The following is a 22,335-nucleotide window of genomic DNA, read 5'->3' on the forward strand; positions in this document are numbered from 1 at the left end:
TGTGTGTGTGTGTGTACTGGGCCTTGAATTCAAGACCTGGACACTGCTCAAGGCTGGTGACTACCTCTCATATACTTTCCTCCTGAACTGGCTTTGAACCGGTATCTTCAGCTCTCAGCCTCCAGGGGAGCCTCCACGTAAAAGCAGGCGGCACCAGCCACGCCAGATTGTTTTGAGAGATAAGAAACTGGACGGCAGAAGTTGCTACTAGGTGTGTACTGAAGGTTTAAGGGAGGTAGAGATGATCCCAGTTTCTGCCTTCACTCTAGCTAGTGATATTCGAAGCTATAGTATTATTGTTGCATCTTATCTGTGGATCACTCTCAACTAATCCCTAACTTGCTTCAAGGACCTGTTCGTACTAGCAGTTAGAAAAGCAATGTAGGAGGAGCAGTAAATACATGAATGGGTGAATACATTAAAAATACTAAGCAGGTATTCTATGATCCAAGGACAGACGTAGCCAGGAGCAGAAAACTTGAAGATAGCATTCTCTGAATTCTGCACCAAGAAGTGAGAAAAGACCAGTCCAAACTACCTGCCCACAACAGGATTCCTGCCTATTGTACAACTAGGAAGCTGACAATAAAGTTTATTTGAGCGTCGACGTGCGGCGACGTGACCCCGCCTTCCCAGAAGGAGCTGTGATTGGTGAATATTTACCGAGGGCCAACAACTTTGCGATACGATTGGCGCAGGCTCCTGTCACTCCGAAGCGTCTCCGGCGCCAGCCCGCCCTCTCGCCGCGTCGCCGGTGCCTGAGCCGCTCGCTCCACCTCGCTTCTCCTCTCCCGGCGGAGGCCCGGGGGGACCCCCAGCGAGAAGCGGGGACCATGTTCCGACGTAAGCTGACAGCTCTTGATTACCACAACCCCGCCGGCTTCAACTGCAAAGGTGAGTCGGTGGCCCGGGCCGGCCGCGTGGCCCTGACCCGAGCGGCGGTCCCCCTCCCTTCGCGCCCGCCCCACCACACCTCCCCGCCCGGACCCCAGCGGCCTTATTCTCTCCGCGGGACTGCGGCCCTCCGGGGGGCCATCGCCCCGAGCCCCCTTCACCCCGTCCCGCCCCGGCAGCGCCACTTTCTTCTGCACTTGGCAAACTCCCAGCTCCCATCTCCACCCCCAGGCCCCTCCGCGCCCCGAAAGCCATCGCCCTCCTGCGGGTTGTTCTCTGGGGTCCCCCAGAATGGAGCACCCGCGCCCCCCCCCCAGCCCCCGCGTGCTCTTTGGGGGGGATGGGGCTGAATCACTTGCTGGCTAAGTGCACGACGGGCCCGGAGCCGAAGCCAGCAGGTCTCCAGAGCCAGAGCGTGGACAGCCACGCGTGAAGAAAGCCACCAGAGCCGTGCAAAACAAAACAAAAAACACCCACAAGGTAGAGGGGCTTAAAAAGTTCACAGTAGATGCCCGGGGAGGTGTTTGGCATTGTACTGCGTTAACTTTTTTTTAAGTAATACCCCCCACTACTTAGCGATCACACTCTACTGCTCCTTGCTGCTCTTTCTGTAGTTGTAGACTAGAAAGTTTTGACAGTGCAACTTGATGAGAGTACGCCTACCAGTGTGTAAGACTCACAAATAGAAAACAATCTCAGAGCAGGCTAAATCCGCCCGTAGAAGCATATTTACGTTTTAGCAAAATCTTGTTTTGTCTTGTGCCTTGTCTAAGAACAAAAGCAGGATCCATGGCCTAGAGCTTTAGATTTGAATTGGAATCTTTTGAGTTTCTCTTTCCTGACTTGTAACACGAGGCTATTGTGTATATCCAAAGGGGCCGGGAAGATTAGATAACACACACTTAATATTCAGATAACATTCATGACCACAGTCGTGCCGTCTCCAGTTTTTGTGAGTTTGTATCATATGGTCTTGTACTTAGTTTTTTTTTATTGTTTTATTTAGTTCATTATTACTTGGTGTACCTATGAACTTGCCCAGACTCCCTCAAAAAAAATAACTGGAATGTTAATAACACTTAGATAGCGAAACTACATGCCATGTACTGTTTAGGCATTTTTCACGTACCACTGGAAACTGAGAAAAGGCCTGGTATTATCCTCTTAATGCCCCAGAAATACCTGAAACACAGAAAATGTGAGTAAGTTCATGTTTACACAACTAGTGTCAATATCCAGAATTTAATTCATTCATGATTTGAATAGACTAAATCTCTGCCTCTGGGGGGGGCTGTACCTTCAATTCCTAATTCTGTTGGCTGTGGTTGGAGGGAGTCCTTGTTTTGTAGGGTTTTTTTTGTGTGTGTGGTTTTTGTGCCTGTACTGGGGCTTGAACTTGAGGCCTCACACTTGTGTGACTCAAGGCTGGTGCTCTACCACTTGACCCACACCTCCACTTCCAGCTCTGGCAAATTGGAGATGAGAGTCTTATGTACTTTCCTGCTCTGGCTTGGCTCAGCCTTCTGAGTACTTGGGATTATGGGTGTGAGCCACTGGTGATAGGCTCAGTTAGAGGTTAAGAAAATTTCACAAGACCATCTGTGGAAAAAGAAGTATTTCATTGTAATACTTGTAGTGATTTTTTTTTTTATGTTTTTGTTGCAGATGAAGCTGAATTTAGAAACTTTATTGTCTGGCTTGAAGATCAGAAAATAAGGCACTACAAGATTGAAGACAGAGGAAATTTAAGAAACATCCACAGCAGTGACTGGCCCAAATTCTTTGAAAAGGTAATGCATTAGAAAGTAAAAATAAGCACAGAGAGCTTTTCTAAAAACTACTTGAAGGTGAGTTTAAAATTCCTTTTATTGTTACTGTTAATAAAGCTGATTTGAGGCATTAGGATTTTTAGAGAAAATTACTCTGTCTGCCAGCCTTTCAGTATTTAGGTAGAAATGGTCTCCTTTAAAAACATTGTGAAGTTTCTTAAATAGTGGTATACTATAAATGGAAAATAGTTTTTGTTCAGCTAGCAGCCCAAATCAGAAATCTTACATTGGACAAGAAAATGCTGCAATAATTCATTTTAGTATTATCTTTTATATTGAAAGATATTACTGATATGCTTGAGTTTTTTTTAACTTTTCATGTTGTTTTTTGTCGGTTTTGGGGTTTGAACTCAGGGCCTAGGTGCTATCCCTGAGCTTTTTCAGTCAAGGGACTCTACTCCTTTGAGCCACAGCACCACTTCCTGTGCTTGAAAATGAAGTCGTTTGCCATATTTAATGCACACAGGTGTCCACATTTATGATAGTGCTAAAACAGCCTGCGTGTACTATTTTTGTGACTAGAATAAGTTTTCCATAGGTTTAATTTTAGTAATAAAAATTTACAGAAAGAATCGTCTTCAGCTTAGCCAGTGGCTCACACCTATAATCCCAGCTACTCAGCATGCTGAGATCCAAAGATCATGGTTCAAAGTCAGACTTAGCAGGAAAGCCCATGAGACTCTTACCTCCAATTTATCACAGAAAAAGCTGGAAGTAGCACATTGGCTCAAGTGGTAGAGTGCTAGCCTAGAGCCAAAGGACCTCAGGGACAGCACCCAGGCCCACAGTTCAAATCCCAGGACTGGCAAAAAAAAAAAAAAAAGACTACCCCTACACATTTTCTTCATATTCCTCCGAGGGGTAAAAGCAAAGCAATTCTGAGCCTAACTTTCTCTTTAAAGTTGGTGATTTTTATGTTTCAAGTTGTTCTGTGGTTAAACAGAACAGTTGACCCTGGGCAACTTGATGAGCCTTTCTGTCTCCATTATCTCAATAAATAGGTGTAGCTGTGGTACTCATAGAAGTGACTTTGTTAATGAGTGATATACCATTGCTTACAGAAGTTACCCGCCCACAGCAGGTTTTACTTGCTTATGATTGCCACTGTTTCTGCTTCTTTCTTTTTGCCCTTAAAAATATTTCTGAAATATGCCAGGCGCCAGTGGCTCACACCTGTAATCCTAGCTACTCAGGAGGCTGGATTCTGAGGATCAGGGTTCAAAGCCAGCCTGGGCAAGAAAGTCCTTGAGACTCCTATCTCCAGTAAACTACCAGAAAACCAGAAGTAGCGCTGTGGCTCAAATGGTAGAGCGCTTGCCTTGACCTGAAAAGCACAGGGACAGTGCCCAAGCCCACAATTCAAGCGCCATGACTGACAAAAAAATAATAATAATTCTGAAATGTTGAGTGTCCTTAAGACTTTGAAGTATATTATATTGAGATTTTGTAACCACTCGTGTGTAAGGTAATACACATGCATTAGGATATTTGAAAAATATAAAAATGAAGTTTCATATGTAGAAGGCAGTTTGAAGAATATTAAAATTTGGGGGACTGGTGATGTAGCCAGTAGAGGGTTTGCCTACTATGTGTGAGATCCTGGATTCATTCCCAGCACCACAAAAATAAAAACAAATAACTTTAAAAATTGTTTTCTGACATAAAACACCCACAGGTAACTATAAAGTAAAATAACTTAGCAAAGAGGTATTATCAATTTGCTCTGTCTTGAATGGTAGTCCCATTGCTTAAAGCATGTTTGAAAACATCTCTTGTAATTCCTGTTAGAACATGAGTTACATCTTTAAAAACGAAGGGTACCACTTTCTTGGAAACAGCTTCGAGTACTTATAGGCTATATTTGTTACATGGGTTACTCTATTTAGTGACATGTGCAAAATATGAAAGTAGACATTTATTTATATTATATGACTTATTTATATGTCTTTTTCTAAAAACTGACTTTTGTGTTGATTGGTGCTGTGTGTATTGAGACCTGGAATCAAGGTTTAGATTCTAAATTTTATGTAATATAACCACTGGCAAGTATTAAATCTCTCCATGCTCAGTTTTCTCATCTGTAAAATGGGATAATTTTAGATCCCAGATGTTCTGATACAGAAGTTAAGAAAAAAAAAATTAAGCATGATACATTCCAGCACTGGTGGCTCACAATTGTAATTCTAGCTTCTTGAGAGGCTGAAAGCAGTAAGATTGTGCCAGCCTGTGTAGAAAAGTTCATGGGAGACCCCTTATGACCCTGTAAACTGGATTTGGGGCACACATTTGTAATCCTAGCAAGGAACGGAGGCCTAAAAGTAATCAAGGTTGTGCCTTGTGTGCTTGTGGGCAGGAAGTGAGACCCTATCCTAAAAATAACCAGTGAATTCAGGACTAGAAACATGCTTTATTTGTAGTATGACACCAGAGTACTAAGCATGAGGCCCTGGGTTCAAATCCCACTACTGCTGAACAAAAGAAAGAAAAAAAAGCATGATGGAAGTATTTTGCTTATTAAGAGGTTACGCTGAAGTATTTCCTTTTAATAGTTGCATCAACAATTTAGTAACAGAACTGTGAAAGGAAGAGTCACTGATAGCAGCTCAATCATAGCAGCACCTCTAGAGGCTGAGATCCAGAGGATCTAGGTTCTAAGCCAGCCCAGGCAGGAAAGTCTATTAGAATCATTTCCCACTAACTTACCAAAAGGTTGGGTATAGCTCAACTGGTAGAGTACCAGCTGAGTAAGCTCAAAGCCCTGACTTTATACCTCTGTACTGAATTCTTGCTTTGCTTCCTTCCTTCCTTCCTTCCTTTCTTTCTTTTTTTCTTTCTTTCTTTCTTTCTTTTCTCTCTGTCTCTCTCTCTCTCTCCCTCTGTCTCACTCTCTCAGAGATCTCTGTAAGGTCTCTTAAGTTCTCTAAGGTACCATTCATTTATTTGTTGTAATGAAATTAAGTTGTGCTTTGCTTTTTTTTCTTTTCACAGTATCTCAGAGATGTTAACTGTCCTTTCAAGATTCAGGATCGACAAGAAGCAATTGACTGGCTTCTTGGGTTAGCTGTTCGGCTTGAATATGGAGATAATGGTATGTTTTGTGGGAATGTGTTATTTTGAAGAGAGCAAAGGTAGGAAAGCAGTGTGAAAATGTAAATTGTTTCTTTGTCCTACAGTGTTTAACCTTTGGCTCATTTTTATCACAAGAAATAAAAACACTTTATTGTCTTTCATTGACATTTATATTTTTCTTTTAGAATTTGGAAATGATGTTTTATGGAGATGGCTAATTGACTACCTTCTCAACAAAGTAACATTGTGTTCCTAAATTTGCTTCTTTCTCAGGCTGAACCTTAACCTCTTTAGTTCCATGATTGCTATTGTCCTGAGTTGACAGGGTTTTGGAAATTAGGTTGTAGCAGTTATTGGAAAGGAGAGTGCAGTGTGGCAGATGCCAGTGTGTAGTTTCATGTTTGTCTCACCACACATTCTTTTGTCATTGGGAGCTTTTGAATACTAGTCCTTGTAGAAAGGATAAGTTTTCAGTAAATGCGTTTCCTCTCATTAGACTTTCAGTTTTGAAAGGCCTGCCCACATCTAAGGTTAAGATTGGATCATATTATATCTATCCTTTTGGGGCTGTGTTTTTCACTTTTATGGTATCATCATCTAGTCCTTCAGTCATTAGCTTTGAAACCTCTTTGGCTTCTCTTTCTCTCCCCTCCTGCCACCATTGGCCTTTCTTTATGCCTAATGTATCTTCTCTGATCTCATTGCAGTCTCAAGCTGATTCTGCTATCTTCCAGTCTATTGCTGGAGTCACCCTCTGTGCTCATCAGCAGAGCCCACTAACTGACTTGCTGAAATGGGAGTCTGTGTCAGACCACGATTGGGTGTTTTTAGAGAGGGATAGCCATGGACACGAATCTGTTTTAGAATGTTACTTCTTGTTTCCAAAGAACAGCTTCAGTTACATATTTAAAAGCAAAAGGAACCTTAAGCTCTTTAGCCTGGTATTTCAGTCTACCTAGACAACTAAATTTTATATCCAGCTTTTAAAGATACAGCTCAAATGCTGCCTTAGCAACAGTAATAGTTCCCTCTGAGCTGTCAGTGTTTAATTCTATGCCTACAAAGTCATTTTCCACTTTCCATTTTGTTTCTGTGTCTGAGGTTCCCCAGGAAATTTTGTAAGCCTTTGTTTCTTGCATGCAATCTTAGTTATAAATGACTACAAACTCAGTGACTTAAATCCTAATTTACTATCTTTTTTTGGAATCTGAATACCAACATCTGTCTCGCTAGGCTCAAGGCAACTTGGTCAGCAGAGCTGATTTCTTTTGGAGGCCATAAGCCTTATACTGTAGGGAAAATCTTTTTATGTGGGGTTTTTTTGTTGGTTTTTTAGTAAGTTTTGTGAAAATATCGTACAGAGGGGTTACAATTACATGAGCAAGGTAATGAATACGTTTCTTACCAAGCATTGTTGCCTCCTCCTTTGTTTTTTCCCCTCTCATCCTCCCATCTCCATGCCTACTCTGCCCCCCGCCCCCCCAACCCAGCTAGAGTTGTACAGTTCGTTTTTCAACATAGCATCTTGTACATCTCATTGTTGTAATGGGTCCACCTGTATCCCTGTTTAAACAATTTGTTTTTTCCCTTCCCCTCCACAAATTATACCAACATTAAATACAGTGAAAACAGGGGTTATACCATGGGGGAGATATGTGTTTTCCAACTTCTTGGGCCTCTCTGCCTTGACTCCAGCCCCTTCTTCCATCTTCAAATGTAGCAGCATAGCATCTTCCAGGTGTTCTCTGCCTTTCTCAATGGTCCTTTTTTTTTTTCTTACGATACTCTTTTTATTAACATTTTTCATTGTAAAGATACTCTAGAGAGGGTTACAGTTACATGAGTAATGAGTACATTTCCTATCGAGTACTGTTACCCTCACCTTTGTTTTTCCCCTACCATTCCTTCCCTTCCCACTTCCCCAACGCCCCCCCCCCCCCATTGTCCCACCCCCAAGTTGTAAAGTTCGTTTTCAACATAGTGTCTGGTACATCTCATTGATACAGTGGGTCAACCTGTGTCCTTATTTCAGCATTTTGTTATTTCCCTTCCCCTCCCCAAATTAGAAAAAAGTATATACAAGATATAGGGCACCAGAATCAAGTACAGTGAAAACAGGGGTTATATAATGGGGGTAGAACATACAAAAGAAACAAAAAAATCACATAGCACATTATAAGTACATTAAAAACAACAGCAAGGAGGTGGTGCTGTGACTCAAGTGGTAGAGCATTAGCCTTGAGTTGAAGAGCTCAGGGACAGCGCCCAGACCCAGAGTTCAAGCCCCATGACTGACAAAAAATAAAAACAGCAGCAAGAAAGATAAAAACTCCTGTACTCAACAGTCCTTTTCTCTGACTGGTTCCTCTGCCTCCCTCCTATAAGGATAGATGAGAATGGGCCTTCCTAGATGATCTTTCTGTCTTAGGATCCTTCTTTTATCAAATGTACAAGTCCTTTTTGGTAAGTAAGGTAACAGAAACAGGTTCCAGGTGTTGAGGTAGACATGGTTGGGGCAGGGAACAGACAGACTTCTTGATTGCCCACTGTCCTGATGTAGTGTCTTGTATATAATGGTTCCTGATCAACTTCAGCAATTTCAAGAAAAACTAATTGGGAGGGTGTTTTCTTTCAGTTTGAGTTTACAAAGAAGATACCTGTGTTTTCTGTTCCAGCAAAAAATAAATACAAGCCTGTGGTCTAGGTAGCGTTACTTGGTGCTTAGGACCTTTAAAAAGGTATTTTTAACCTATCCTGCTATGGATTGATTAAAAACTATCTGTGAGTTAATTTGCAATAAAGTATTCTCTACCAGATTTTTCATCTATTCCCAAATAAATTTGTAGTCACTTGTTGGTATATTTGTTTTTCATTTGTTCATTCATTTGCTCCACTTTTATAATTCCTCAACCTTCTGTGGTTGGTGCCATCTGGTTGTGTGCCCAAAAACTACACAAACATTTATTTCTCAGTAATAGCACCATCTTTTTAGTGAATTAAAGAATCATGTATGTAAAATAGAGTAATTGTTTTAGATTGAAAAAGGAAATCAGTATATAGTTAAAGGGCAAATGGTATCAAAAGTGAATTTAAAAGCTAAAGGAGAAAGCAAGTTTTAAAAACAGATTTCAAGACTTGGAAATGATTTAAAGTTGTAATGCTGTTTCTTATCAGTAGGAGGCACTAGTGTTCTTTTAAAGCTTTACATTGATGCTGCTATCTTCTTACAGTTCCTTAAATTTGCTGCAACTATTGTGAATTTTTATTGTGTCCTGTCATTATTTAAAGCTTTTTTCTAGTTTGTCCATTAATATAATTAGACTCTGAAGTTTCTCTCACTTTAATTTATAGGAAAATTATACTATAAAGAACTTTCATTTTCCCAAATTCTGCAACTTTAGCATGTTATTTCCTTTACTTTTTTTTCCTTTCTGTATACATATACAAATATATAGATAGGCTTTTCTGAACTGTTGGATAGTAAATTAAAAATAATTCCCTTTGACCCTTATGTATTTCAACATGTAATACCTAAAAATGACTTTGTCACACAGTATAATGATTGGGAAATTAACTCTGATAAAATGCAGCATTTTCACTAATTGTCCTAATAATGTTGTTTGTAAACACCCTTCCCTACATCTCTCAATATTTCTTTTTTTTACAAAAAAAAAATGTAATGCAATATTGTATGATGTATTGCATTCAGTTTGTCTTTGGTTTCTAATCTGGAACATTTCCCCAGTGTTGACTTAGGCTTCATGACACTGAAATTTATTTTGAGAATGTCCATGTTGGGTTTGTGTGATACTTTCTCATGATTAGACTCAAGGTTTATGCTTTATTTAGAAGTAACACAGAGGTGATGTGTTCTTTGAAGTGCAGGAGGATTATGATATTACTAGTCATCTTAACTTTTGATCACTTGATTATCTGTGAGAGATAACTTTAAGACGGTTGGAGTTGCTTTTGCTCCTCAAACTTCTCCTATTTTATAACTCATTCAGTGATTATTGCCTGAATTTGTTAGGATAGTTCCTAGAAGGTGTTTTCCCAGAACCATCATTCCTTCAACATTTATTTGTTGGCTTTCTACCCTGAGGAGCTTTCTCTACTTCCATTTATTTAAATCAGTTGTAGATACAGATTTTTATTTTACTTAGTAGTTGTGATCCTTTTCTGTGACCATCTGTCCTAATTTTATACCATTCCAGATTGGGCCCCTGTAGCCTAATGCTTGTGTGACTTAAATTTTAAAACTACGTTTTCATTGTTTCATCAGCAAATCATAAACAGCCAAAGATGCGCCAGTTTTGTCATTAACTTTATTTCTAAATATTTTTCAAATGATAGTGACCTACCTTTTAAATTTTGAGTTTCCATGAAACAAGTTTTAGATTTATATATAATACTACATTTGATAACTTTTTTTTATAAGCCAAGATTTTAGGTTCCCTATATAGTATTCGGAAGATTTTTTGGGGGAAAACTTACATAAAACATCTGTAACCTGTGCTTTCCCTCTTTCATTCTTCTGACTCAAGTTATAGTGAGAACTGTAAAACAGGGTTTTTTTTTCCCTCCTACAGTGTAGATGCTTGCACGTGGAGGTGTGGTTCAGGTGTCAATCTGGAGCAAAGAAGAAGAACTAAGCAAGAGTGTGAAGCTCTGAGTTCAAGCCCCAGTACTGGCATGTGTCAACACTAAAATGAGATATTTAATTTCTCTTTTTTTTTTGGCAAGTCCTGGGGCTTGAACCTCGGCATGGGCACTGTCCCTGAGCTCTTTTTGTTCAAAGCTAGCGCTCTACCACTTGAACCACAGCGCCCCCTCTGGCCTTTTCTGTTTATGTGGTACTGAGGAATCGAACTCAGGGCCTCATGAATTTTAGGCAGACACTTAATTACAAAACTACAATCACGTCTTCTGTAAGGGTTAAAAAGTTTTAACTGAAAAAGTAATTTTGACTAGATGAGATATCTTACACTTATAATTATTAGTTTAGCTTAATTAAATTCTATGAGCACTCTGTTTTTGCCTTAAGTTACAGGTCTACAAATTGTCTTTTTGCTTGTGTTTTTAGCTGAAAAGTACAAGGACTTAGTAGCTGATAATGCAAAAAATACTGACAATGCAACTAAAAATGCAGAGCCATTAGCCAATTTGGATGGTGAGTATATAAATGTATAAAACAGATTGCCTTTGCTTTAACTTGATAAGAGTGAAGTCCAAGTTTAAGTTGGCTCTTGTAAGTTAAGAATGCTTCCTGTAGACAGCAGTGATGTTTATTTACATTTTATTCTCCATAATGTTGTAGTATCAGATACAGAGTGCTTCTCATCTTCCAATTGAATACTTGTTAGTGTGCTCTTTGATATGCTTCAAGTAATTTGGGGTTTGATTTATATCTAATCATGCGAGTCATTGTTTGTCTTCCTGGGTGTATAAATTCTTTTTAATCCCTTGACAGTATGAGACAAGTGAAAAAATTACTCATTATTCTAAATCCCATGTCTTTTAGTAATTTTTCCTTTTTAAACCAAGAAGATTCTAATTATATGGATTATGATATGTTAAATATGCTTTTACTGGCTAATTCATTAAGACCTATAATTTATGAGTTATCTTTATAAATGAGTACGCTTCTAGGGCAATCCAGAGCCACTGCTTAGAGAAAAGGTTTGGGGAAAACTGTCCGCTAAAGGGATCTATGTATGAAAATTAATAGCTTTGGGAAGAGATGTTAATTAAAAGGGCCATGTAAATGGATTTTTTTTTCCTAGACAGTTACAGGACAATGCTTATGTGAGTTAAATTTAAATTAATCCTTCACCAAGTTCCTCAACTTTAGCTGATGAAAGTGTTTTAACAGGGAAACCATTTGTCTTACCTAATCACTGAACTTGTAACTAGAAATTTTAAAAATGTTTTCTGTAAGTTCTTAGTTTCACAAATATGCAGTTATATTTTTGCAGAAGTTCAGTTTTTTTGTTTATTTTTCATCTTTCCCAGTAAATAATCCTGATTTTAAGGCTGGTGTGATGGCTTTGGCTAACCTTCTTCAGATTCAGCGTCATGATGATTACCTGGTAATGCTTAAGGTGAGCTTCATATTTTTGAGTCTTAACAAAAACTGTATATAGAGAAAAATCTTTAAAATATTGATGTTTAAAATTAGACTATTAACTATATGCCTACCATTTGTGTTGAATCATTTCAAAGGTAATCTCCAACCATTCCAGTAAGCATAGATGGAAGTAATAATGTCTAAAAAAAAAAAAAAAGATGGGCTGGGAAGGTGGTTCAGTGGTAGAGCGCTTGCCTTGCATGCATGAGGCCCTGGGTTCGATTCCTCAGCACCACATAAGCCAAAAAGAATAAAAAAGCCGGAAGTGGCGCTGTGGCTCAAGTGGTAGAGCACTAGCCTTGAGCTGAAGAGCTGAGGGACAGTGCCCAGGCCCAGAGTTCAGGCCCCACGACCGGACCAAAAAAAAAAAAACCGAAAAGCATATGAAGATACTGAGACTTTAGAAGAGGGGATGCAGGAAATGAATCTAGGTACTCTGACCTTACAGTCTGTCTTATTTTGTACATTACCTTACCTCAATTTCATCAATCCTCACTAACACACACCTAAATCTCTTTAGGAAATGAATGCTTCTGCCTTTAGTACCCCTTCCTAAATGCATTACTTGACTTTGGGAAAGCTCTCTTAGTTCTGGAAGATAGAAAAATAGAAAGAAAAATAGGAATAAGAAAAGGTATTCCTAATATTTCTCCAAGTACAGTGGTAGAGCAAGATGGGGAATACTTAAGAACTAGCTTGGAAGTTATCCTAGAAATTATTGATTTTATAAGAGAGTAAAGCTTTTGTCTAGACCTTTGCATGAAAATTATTGTAAACTATTTCACAATGAATTAGCTACAATTTCACTCTATCCAGAAGAGAGTAAAGTATAACTTATGCTACATTTTAGAATTCTCTGTGTTAAATGGCAGTTCTAACAAGGGAAATACTGTTCTATTCTTGGCTCATTACAATTCTCTATACTGAATCTGAATGTTAACTTGGATCTTCTCAGCCCAGATTGGATGCCAAAAGACAAAAAGTTGTTTTTATTTGAAATACTGCTATTTCAGAGACTTGTTCTTTATTCAAATAAGTATGTAAATTTCCTTGGAATAGTTATACAATGGTCCTGTTAGATTAGTCATAAACTAAATGAGAGGAGGAACAAATGCATAGCATATTTGGAATGCTTTTCTTAGACTTCAAAAAACGAGTAGGAAAAAGTGTCAGCTCTAACAAAAAGCTTTATAACATTCTAATGCTAGATACAATTTTGTCCCCTTTTGGGTTCCTTAGGCAATTCGCATTTTGGTTCAGGAGCGCCTAACACAGGATGCAGTTGCTAAAGCAAATCAAACAAAAGAGGTATGTATGTTATAAATGCATTACTTCAATGAAGTGACCTCTGGTGTTGCCATGATTTTAAACTTCATGAGAATCTGCCTAAGAACCGCCTGTTCAAACAGCCCAGTTATCATGATAACTTACTTAATCAGATCTGGGTAAGCAAGTTGACTGTCCAGTCAGCAGGGAGAGGTCATTTGAATATACATGAACTTCGTGTTTATCCCATGGTGTCCTATGGAAGCTACCAACAGCTCACTCATAGTGTACAAACAGAGTTGAAATTTATTATATAAAGAATTTACTCTTGTAAAATTTGGACTATTCTCACAGTGAAAATGGACACACCTAGTTACTAATTTTTTTAAATCTAAATCCTGCCCTTACTCATTTGATTTTTAAGAGAAAATCATCTCATTTTGTTCAGGACACCTTGATCCACCTTTCCTTTAAGTAAAGACTAGTGGGGCTGGGAAGGTGGCTCAGTGGTAGAGCGCTTGCCTTGCATGCTTGAGGCCCTGGGTTTGATTCCTCAGCACCACATAAGCAAAAAGAAAAAGAAAAAAAAACCAGAAATGGCACTGTGGCTCAAGTGGTAGAGCGCTAGCCTTGAGCTGAAGAGCTGAGGGACAGCGCCCAGGCCCAGAGTTCAGGCCCCACAACCAACCTCCCCCTCCTTCCCCCAAATAAAGACTAGTGGAATATTTTGATTTGATTGAAGGACTGGGCTGTGGCTGAACTGGTAGAGCACCTGCCTAACAAGCACAAGGGCCCGAGTTCAAACCCTAGTACTGCTAAAAATAAAGAATTCAAATATCCCTAAAGCCTCATTGACATAAGAATACAGTGTCGGGGCTGGGAAGGTGGCTCAGTGGTAGAGCGCTTGCCTTGCATGCCTGAGGCCCTGGGTTCGATTCCCCAGCACCACATAAGCAAAAAGAAAAAAAAAAGCTGGAAGTGGAGCTATGGCTCAAGTGGTAGAGCGCTAGCCTTGAGCTGAAGAGCTAGGGACAGCGCCCAGGCCCAGAGTTCAGGCCCCACGACCGGACCCCAAAAAAAAAAAAAAAAATACAGTGTCAACAGGGATTAGAGCAAGCAGTTGCTGCAGGTATCTAATAATGACCCCTTTTCTGGGTAGATGTATCAGTGAATGCCTTCTGCACAATTGCCATTCTTGATTATTTTTGTTCCCTTTCCCTCAGGTCCTCCAGTGTCTTTTGCCCTGTGACCTCTTTAAATGAGTACAGCAGTGTTACAAGGTTACTAATGCCACACGGTGTAGTCCCCTCTGACAGTCACCCAATTTTCTTCTGAAGGTTCTTAATTATGTATGAATCAGCCCTGGAAAATGAAATAAAGAGCAGCCTAATTCACTCACAGTATAGAACAGATGGTAGATTGTTCTGGCATAATAAACTGATGTGGTTCTTTCAGCAAAATTATGTCTTAGTTTGAAATGCAATACAAAAAGAGGCATAGCCAAATCCCTTTGCTCTTGTTTGCTGTTATTTCCAGTGCTCTAAATCTTCATTTCAGTGCCATCTTTAAAACATACCAGCCTATAATAATGTAGTGACGAAATTCTTACCTTAGTGTTCTTTGTAAGCATGTGTGTGTGTGCACGTGTACACGCGCCAGTTCTGGGACTGAGCTCTAGCCTGAGTGCTGTTCCTGAGGGTTTTTTTTTTTTTTAATATTCTTATTAGAGGAGTTACCATTTCACAATTCAGGAAATATGTACATTTTTCTCTTGGACAATGTAACCTAGTCCTAGAGCTTTTTTTGCTCAACGCTAGTGTTCTCCCACTTGAGCCACACTCCAGGCTTTTTTGTTACTTATTAGGGATTAGAGTCATACAGACTTTGCTGCCCAGGCTGGCTTCAAACTGCAATCCTCAGATCTCAGTCTCCTGAGTAGCTAGGATTAAAGATGTGCACCACTGGATGTAACTAGTATTTGAAGCATGCAATTTTCAGGGGTAGTTCCTTAGTGGTCTGTTGGTCTCCAGTTGACATGGAGCCACTCAGTACAAATCCATCTTTATTTTGTCCACTGTATTTTCATATCCTTTGCTTTCTTAAACACTATTTAGATTAGGTGAAAACTGAGTAGTGACAAAAGCATTTGTATAGTGACAGTCTATAACACTGAAAGCATAAGGGTCTTTTTTTTTCCATTTGGTTTTTTGGTGTGTTTTGGAGGGATGGGGGGTGTTTTTTGTTTTTTTTGCTGGTTATGGGGCTTGAGTTCAGGCCTGATGCTACTTCTGAGTTTTGCTTATGGCTAGCACTCTTTCACTTCTGAGTTTTTGGTGGTTAATTGGAGCTGTCCATGCTGGGCACGATCTTCTATCTTGGCCTCCTGGTGTGAGCCACGGGCATCTAGCTGGTTGGTTTTGATTAGTGTATTTTACACAGTATAATCAGTCTGTGTCCATAGGCTGACATCATTTTTACTTGATAGTCATTGAAAAGTTAGTTTGGTGCTACCCTTGAGGTATATCTGGACATAGGTACTAACTAGCTAAATGGTTTAATTTCTCCTTACTTCCCCAAACTATTTTCAAATTAATATCTGTAGATAATCTGGTAAACAAGCTTAGTTGAACAAAATAGCTGTGTATATTTTAGATAGGTTTGTATATTTTTTAAACCTGTGTTCATAGATAACCTCTGCTCAGCTCTTTCCATAGCAGTAGTGACAGAGTACTGCTGGATTACATGCATAGGTTGTCTAGGATTTAAGTTATTGGCCTGACTAAAGGACTAGGTGGCCTACAGAGCTTCTAAGTATATTTAAAGGCCACTCTCTCCTAGCTTCTTGTCATAAGAAAAACAGGCAAATTTAAATTCAAAAAATCTTGGGCTGGGAAGGTGGCTCAGTGGTACAGCGCTTGCCTTGCATGCATGAGGCCCTGGGTTCGATTCCTCAGCACCACAAAAGCAAAAAGAAAAAAGCCGGAAGTGGCGTTGTGGCTCAAGTGGTAAAGCGCTAGCCTTGAGCTGAAGAGCTGAGGGACAGCGCCCAGGCCCAGAGTTCAGGCCCCATGACCGGACCTCCCCCCCCCCCCCCCCAAAAAAATAAAAATAAAATAAAAAATCTTAAGTCCCCAACCAATGTAGCTAAAAGTTAACAAAAAACTAAGTTTGGGTTTTGTTTTTTTGGGGGAGGGAAGGGAGGGGGTTAGTTTTCAGATAACAAAAAGTTATTATGAACTAGTCTCATTTTGTACCCATTTTTTTTAAGGGACTGCCTGTTGCTTTAGACAAACATATTCTTGGTTTTGACACAGGAGGTAAGTGATTTAAACTCTCTTGAGAGGCTTGAGAAATTGTTGATATGAGTAGATGGTCTTAAATGTAAAAACCATATATTAACACAGTGTTCTTATGAAACAGATGCAGTTCTTAATGAAGCTGCTCAGATTCTGCGACTGCTGCATATAGAAGAACTCAGAGAGCTACAGACAAAAATTAATGAAGCCATAGTAGCTGTTCAGGCAATTATTGCTGATCCAAAGACAGACCACAGACTAGGGAAAGTGGGAAGATGAACACTTCAAGATTTCAGCTTCTTAACCTTCTTAGTACAATTGGGAACCATGTATACTTCTGGCATGCATTTGGAAATCAGATGTCACATTTCCGAGGGAGGATCCTGGAAAATTGACTGTGTTATGTAGAGATTCACCACCATTGCTTTGTTTCTTTTAATAAAGTTTGGGAAAGTATTATCCTTTTTTCTTTTTTTTTTAAAGTATGCCTTTACATGTTTATGTAACTATGTGTTTCCTCCTTTGTAGTTATGGTACATGACTATACCCAGCTTTGTCCTAAAAATAATATAAATCCTTAGATCACAGGAAAACTTAAAATATTTTATTGTAGTATCTAGGTAATTTGAGAATTGCTACATCTTTGGTATTTATAAATGTAGTACTTCTAGTAGGTACTTTTGTAGAGGCACTTATGGGATGAGAAAATAAAAATGATTAATTGTAGCACCTTTTAATATAAATAGAAATGCACTGATGCAGAGGTAAAAAAGTCATAACTTTGGCTGGGAATCTATAAATAAGTTGGTTCTTTCCCATCAGTTCTGCATAATCTCTAACTACATTACATCATTGGTGATGTGCTTTACTTTCTTGGCCAGAAAAAGAATCCATACTAAAATTCAGATTTAGAGTCCAAAACTAACTGGATCTTAAATGAATTTGAACTTTAAAATATGATATGTTTATAAAAAGTTGCTTTAATAAGCAACTATTAAAATTCATTACGTTTTTGTAAGCTTGCAAATAACCTTTGTTTAAAAAATACAGTAGTAAAGATTGAGGTATAAACTTTCACAAAATATACTTAGTCTTGTTGCACTAAAAAATGTTCATCTTGTATATCTAGTAATTTCTAATGGCTAATTCCTTTTTCACTTTCTCTTCTTTTATAGTAATTTTCTTAGGGTCAGGATGCTGATTGTAAACTTCAAGTCTTCCTTTAGGTTTCATAGTCATTTTCTTCCTGTGAGAGGAGAGGGCAGTGGTGAATTTTTGTAGCCAAGATGCAATACCAAGTCTTCATTTTGTCTATAAGCTAGGCGGACTTTAGGTAGCATGGCCATGGCAGCAATGCTGGTGGCAGCATAGAATTGGTCACGGTAGACAGCTCTTCCCTCCCCTGCTGGTCCACAGACCCGCCCGACACATTCTTTTACCTGTTGGGCAGTAGGGATAAACTACAGTTATTCCGTAGAGGTGAGATCGCTGCTCTGGAAGGTACTCATCTGTGAATTCGCCACTGTGTCTATTCACTGAGATCACACCATCCCTGGAAGCAGAAAGAAGAGTGAATCCAGAGAGTCAGTTTTTAAATCAGTTTAACCAGAGGGGTTTTGATTTATGACTTATCTTAATTCTAGTCTTTCATACCCATAGTCATATTACCCAGGAACTTTAGGAAATGGTTGTTCTTGTTCCCCTCAGATCTGTTGAGTCAAAAACTTGGGATTGGACCCAGTAGTGTACATTGTAACAAGTCATCTGGGTAATGTTGGTGTCACAGGGAAGTTTGAGAGCCATTGGTCTAAATCAATTGTTCTCAGTCCTAGCTGCATTTGGAACTACACAAACTGTACTAAAGATAGACCACAAGGTGTCTGGGTCTTCTGGCACATCAATTAAACCAAAGTTGTAGAGAATGAGGCCAAAGGACTTAGATTATTTTTTTTTTAGGTCCAAGACTGGGACCTGAACTCAGTACCTCATGCTTTCATTGGATAGTGCTCTACCAACTGAGCCATGTCTCCAACCCCTGACATTTTTTTTTTTTTTTTGTTAAAATATTTCACTTTTTCACTTGAGGGTTAAGTATTTTTGGCCTCAAAGGTATGTAGAAAGTCCATAGTGTTCTTGCGGGGGGCGGGAAGGGGGCGGGGTTAACTATCCAATAACTACCTTATGGTACCACTTAAGGTAGTCCTTCTGAAGAGCAGATTCTGATAAATATGCTTCCTTATATAGTTTATTACCAAATAGCTTTGCCAGTTTTAAAGCTCCCTGTGGGCAGTAACACCTTATTTCTGGGTGAAGTGAAAGGATGATTTCAACAGCAGTAAAACATGTAGAATGGTATCCATGAATGAGGAGCGATGAAACAATCCTCAGGACTTACTAAAGTTACTTATTGGCTTCGGTACAAGAAGTGTGCATACCAAAGCCACTGGTCAGGTACCAGCTCACCTTCTCCAGTCGGTGTGGTAAAAGTGATCTGCGTAGCTGATGATACTGAAGGGATAGTTGAGGTTGTTCTGGATTACACGCCTCCCAGTGCCATCATGTAGTGTACACTCCAGTTTCTTGGTTCCTTTTAAAGCATACAAGGGGGAAATAGGAACTTTTCATGCCATAAGGGAAATAAAAACTGCTTTGCCAGAAATGACAGTGGCAGAATTTCTTTCTCAAGATATCAAAGGCAGAATACGAAATGGGGCATTTTATTCCCCTTGCAGTCATAAAAACCAGCAACCCAATAATGTCCTGTTCTATTACTAGTCACTAGGCTTGCACATTCTCATTTTTTTTAATAGAAATTCAAACAATTATTTTAAGAAGAGATTACCTCTGCTAGAGTCTGGCTAAGTTTCTTCCAGAGATAAGCATTATAATTTGAAACCCTATCTCACAAATTGTTGAAAACAACAGTAAATAACTGCCCCAGATCTACAAGTATTCTTGTCTTAGTTACAGGAATAAACACAACTAAAAGGTTAACAATGCTATTTTCCAGTGTTAAGAAAGCAGTCTTGAAAATGTTGAAATGGCTAATGAATTCAAGGATTTCTAAGTTTCAAAATGCCTTATGAGGAAATTTCAATTTCAGATAATTTTTATTGCAGGGTGTCTTGGAGCTTGAACTCAGGCCTATTCCTGAGTTTGCGCTGAAGGCTAGTGCTCTACCACCTGAGCCACAGCTGTACTTTCATCATTTTTCTGGTTAATTGGAGAAAAGAGTCTCACAGATTCTACTGCCTGGGCTGGCTTTGAACCTTCTATCCTCAGATCTCAGCCTTTTGAGTAGCTAGGGTTACAGACATGGGTTACCTATGTCTGGCAATTTCAGATGCTTTTAAAAACTAAATGAGCCAGGCACCAGTGGCTAACACCTGTAACCTTAGTTACTCAGGAGGCTGAGATCTGAGGATTAAAGTTCAAAGCCAGCCCAGGCAGGAAAGTCAGGGAGACTTACATCCAATTAACCACCAGAAAGCCAGAAGTAGAGCTGTGGCTCAAAGTAGTACAGTGCTTGCTATCCTTAAGCACAAGAGCTCAGAGCACCCAAGCCCTGAGTTTAGGCCCCACAATCAACATCACCACCAAAAAAAGTAATGATAGCTGAGCTGCTGGTGGCTCACACCTCTAATCCTAGCTACTCAAGAAGCTGAGATCTGAGGATCACAGGTCAAAGCCACCCAGGGCAAGAAAGTCTATGAGACTTTCAACTAACTCCAATTAGCTACAAAAAAAAGGCAGAAACAGAGATGTGGCTCTAGCATTGAGCACAAAAGCCCAGGGACAGCACCCAATCCCTGGTCTCAGGACCAGCACACACACACACAATATCCCTGGTCAGGACCAGCACATACACACACACATACACACACAATCCCTGGTCTCAGGACCAACACACACACACACACACACACACACACACACACACACACACACACACACACACTAATGCTTGGACAACAGGGTTGTGAAACTGGCCCATCTACATTAAAAACCTTTTTAATTAGATTCTAAGTTCCAAAACAGCCTTTCATACAGTTCATTTCAGTTCAAAACTGTAATTATGTAGCACCTTTCAGTTATTCTCATAATGAAAAGCATAGAAGAGAAATAGTCTCAGTATTAACTTGTATTCTGAAGGTACTGCAAAAAGAAGCCAACCTGCCACACCAAAGAATACCCTCAGCACCAGCAAGTATGGGTGGAAAGTTCTCATTTTGACTCCACAAAGAACAACCTGTTTGTTTACATTTGTCAAGTCAATGCTATTTTTTACTTTCTGATTTTTTTGTTTGTTTCCTTGAAGTGAGTCTGTCTAGCCCAATCTGATCTCAAACTCATGATCTTCCTGCCAATGTTTTGTTTAAAAGGTTTACCAAGTATGTTGGTCTGTTAAGCAATAAAAACTTAATACCAAGCCAGGCACCAGTGGCTCATGCCTATAATCCTAGCTACTCAGGACGCTGAGATCTGAGAATAGTGATTCAAAGACAACCCAGGCAGGAAAGGGCAAGAAAGTTCCTCAGACTCTTATCTCCAATTAACCACCAGAAAACAGGAAGTGGCACTGTGGCTCAAGTGGTAGAGTACTTGCCTTGAGCTGAAGAGCTCAGGGACAGTGCCCAGGACTAGGTCCAGAGTTCAAGCCCCATGACTGACAAACAAAACAACAACAACTTCATACCAAATTCAGCCATCCCTGCCCCTATCCAACCCACACCAAAAAGAAAATTCATTGTAACTATTAAATGTTCTTCAAATGTTTAGAGATAGCACAGACTGTGTGATACTGTGATCTGGTTACATATTCTATTAGTGTTACCTGCATCTGCCCAGCAGAGGAGTTTGGAGAAAGGGTCAAAGGTTAATCCATTGGGTAATCCAATGTCTTTATTGACCAAGATTCTTCGGTTTTCTCCATCTAAAGAAGATGTTTCAATTTTAGGAGCTTCTCTGTTCCAGTCTGTCCAGTATAAGTTGCTGTAGATAAAATTTTTAAAAGATTGTAAAAGAATAGTTGTGTAGGAACTAAGGCTGTAGCTGAATTGGAGAGCTTCTGCCTAACAGTACAAAGCCCCTGGATTCAATCCCAAACATCATTAAGGGGAAAAAAAATAGCTGTGCAACTTGTAGTAGGCAGCATCCAAGATAGCCACTGTTAATTACCTTCTGGTACTCAGAGCCTGAAGCAATCCCCCGGAGTTGGGCTAGATTTAGTGTCATGCTTACAGTGAATACCAGAATGGAAGAAGTGAGAGAATACCACTTCCAATGTTAGATTTCAAAAACTGCCTTCTGTCTTGAGTGCCATCTTAGGCTCCCTCTGAGGGAAGGTAGATGCCATGCCGTAAGCTGCCCTGTACAGAAACCCCCTGCCCAATGGCCAGTAAGAACTGGGGGCCACCAAAAGCACATAGGAAGCTGGGAGCCTGTAGTCCTAGCTACTCAGGAGCTGAGATCTGAGGATCACAGTTTGAAGGCTGAGGAGGAAAGCCCATGAGACTCACTGCCAATGAACCACCACAAAAAACTGGAAGTGGCCCTGTAGCTCAAAGTGGTAGAGCACTAGCATTGAGCAGAAAAGCTCAAGGACAACTCTCAAGGCCTTGAGTTCAATCCCCATGACTGATTCCCCAACCCCCTCAAAAAAAAAAAAAAAAAAGCTCACAGGAGTATGCTTAGCAGTGGTCCTATCAGTTAAGCCTTAAGATCACTGAAGCTTCATCAATATCTTTGTTGCAGACTTTTGAGACACTGCCAGAGACACTCAGTTAAGTCTCACCCAGATTCCTGACTCACAGACACTGCTACAATAAATGTTGTCTTAAGCTGCAGTGTTTGT

The 22,335-nt window shown here is 39.7% G+C and overlaps 2 protein-coding genes across 4 annotated transcripts in view; one reads left to right on the top strand and one right to left on the bottom strand.

The window, feature by feature from the left end:
* Positions 1-728: 728 nt before the first annotated feature.
* Positions 729-16,937, top strand: Rtraf (RNA transcription, translation and transport factor). Its single transcript, XM_042677841.1, has 8 exons — positions 729-894; positions 2,560-2,684; positions 5,712-5,811; positions 10,876-10,962; positions 11,805-11,893; positions 13,159-13,227; positions 16,454-16,502; positions 16,606-16,937. Exons 1-8 carry the CDS (start codon positions 834-836, stop codon positions 16,758-16,760), a joined length of 735 nt encoding a protein of 244 aa, XP_042533775.1. The 5' UTR covers positions 729-833; the 3' UTR covers positions 16,761-16,937.
* Positions 16,938-17,063: 126 nt separating this feature from the next.
* The window catches only part of Nid2 (nidogen 2), a 70,193-nt gene continuing 64,921 nt past the window's right edge, over positions 17,064-22,335 (bottom strand). For 2 of the 3 annotated variants that reach the window (XM_042677840.1, XM_042677839.1), the window contains exons 18-21: positions 21,316-21,473; positions 18,945-19,068; positions 17,921-18,033; positions 17,064-17,727 (exon numbers count right to left, since the gene is read on the bottom strand). In XM_042677840.1, the coding sequence (XP_042533774.1) occupies positions 17,717-17,727; positions 17,921-18,033; positions 18,945-19,068; positions 21,316-21,473 (406 nt within the window). In that variant the 3' untranslated portion in view covers positions 17,064-17,716. The remainder of the gene's footprint in view (positions 17,728-17,920; positions 18,034-18,944; positions 19,069-21,315; positions 21,474-22,335) is intronic. The other variant, XR_006147189.1, reaches the window with a different exon arrangement.

The sequence above is a fragment of the Dipodomys spectabilis genome, unplaced genomic scaffold (genome assembly GCF_019054845.1).
Source record: "Dipodomys spectabilis isolate Male_0828 unplaced genomic scaffold, ASM1905484v1 ptg000042l, whole genome shotgun sequence".
NCBI classification, from domain to species: domain Eukaryota; kingdom Metazoa; phylum Chordata; class Mammalia; order Rodentia; family Heteromyidae; genus Dipodomys; species Dipodomys spectabilis.

Coding starts and splice junctions, on each gene's coding strand:
- Rtraf (XM_042677841.1), top strand. CDS start 834: ATGTTCCGACGTAAGCTGACAGCTCTTGATTACCACAACCCCGCCGGC. Junction 895..2,559: donor CGCCGGCTTCAACTGCAAAG/GTGAGTCGGTGG, acceptor TTTTTGTTGCAG/ATGAAGCTGAATTTAGAAAC. Junction 13,228..16,453: donor AAGCAAATCAAACAAAAGAG/GTATGTATGTTA, acceptor ATTTTTTTTAAG/GGACTGCCTGTTGCTTTAGA.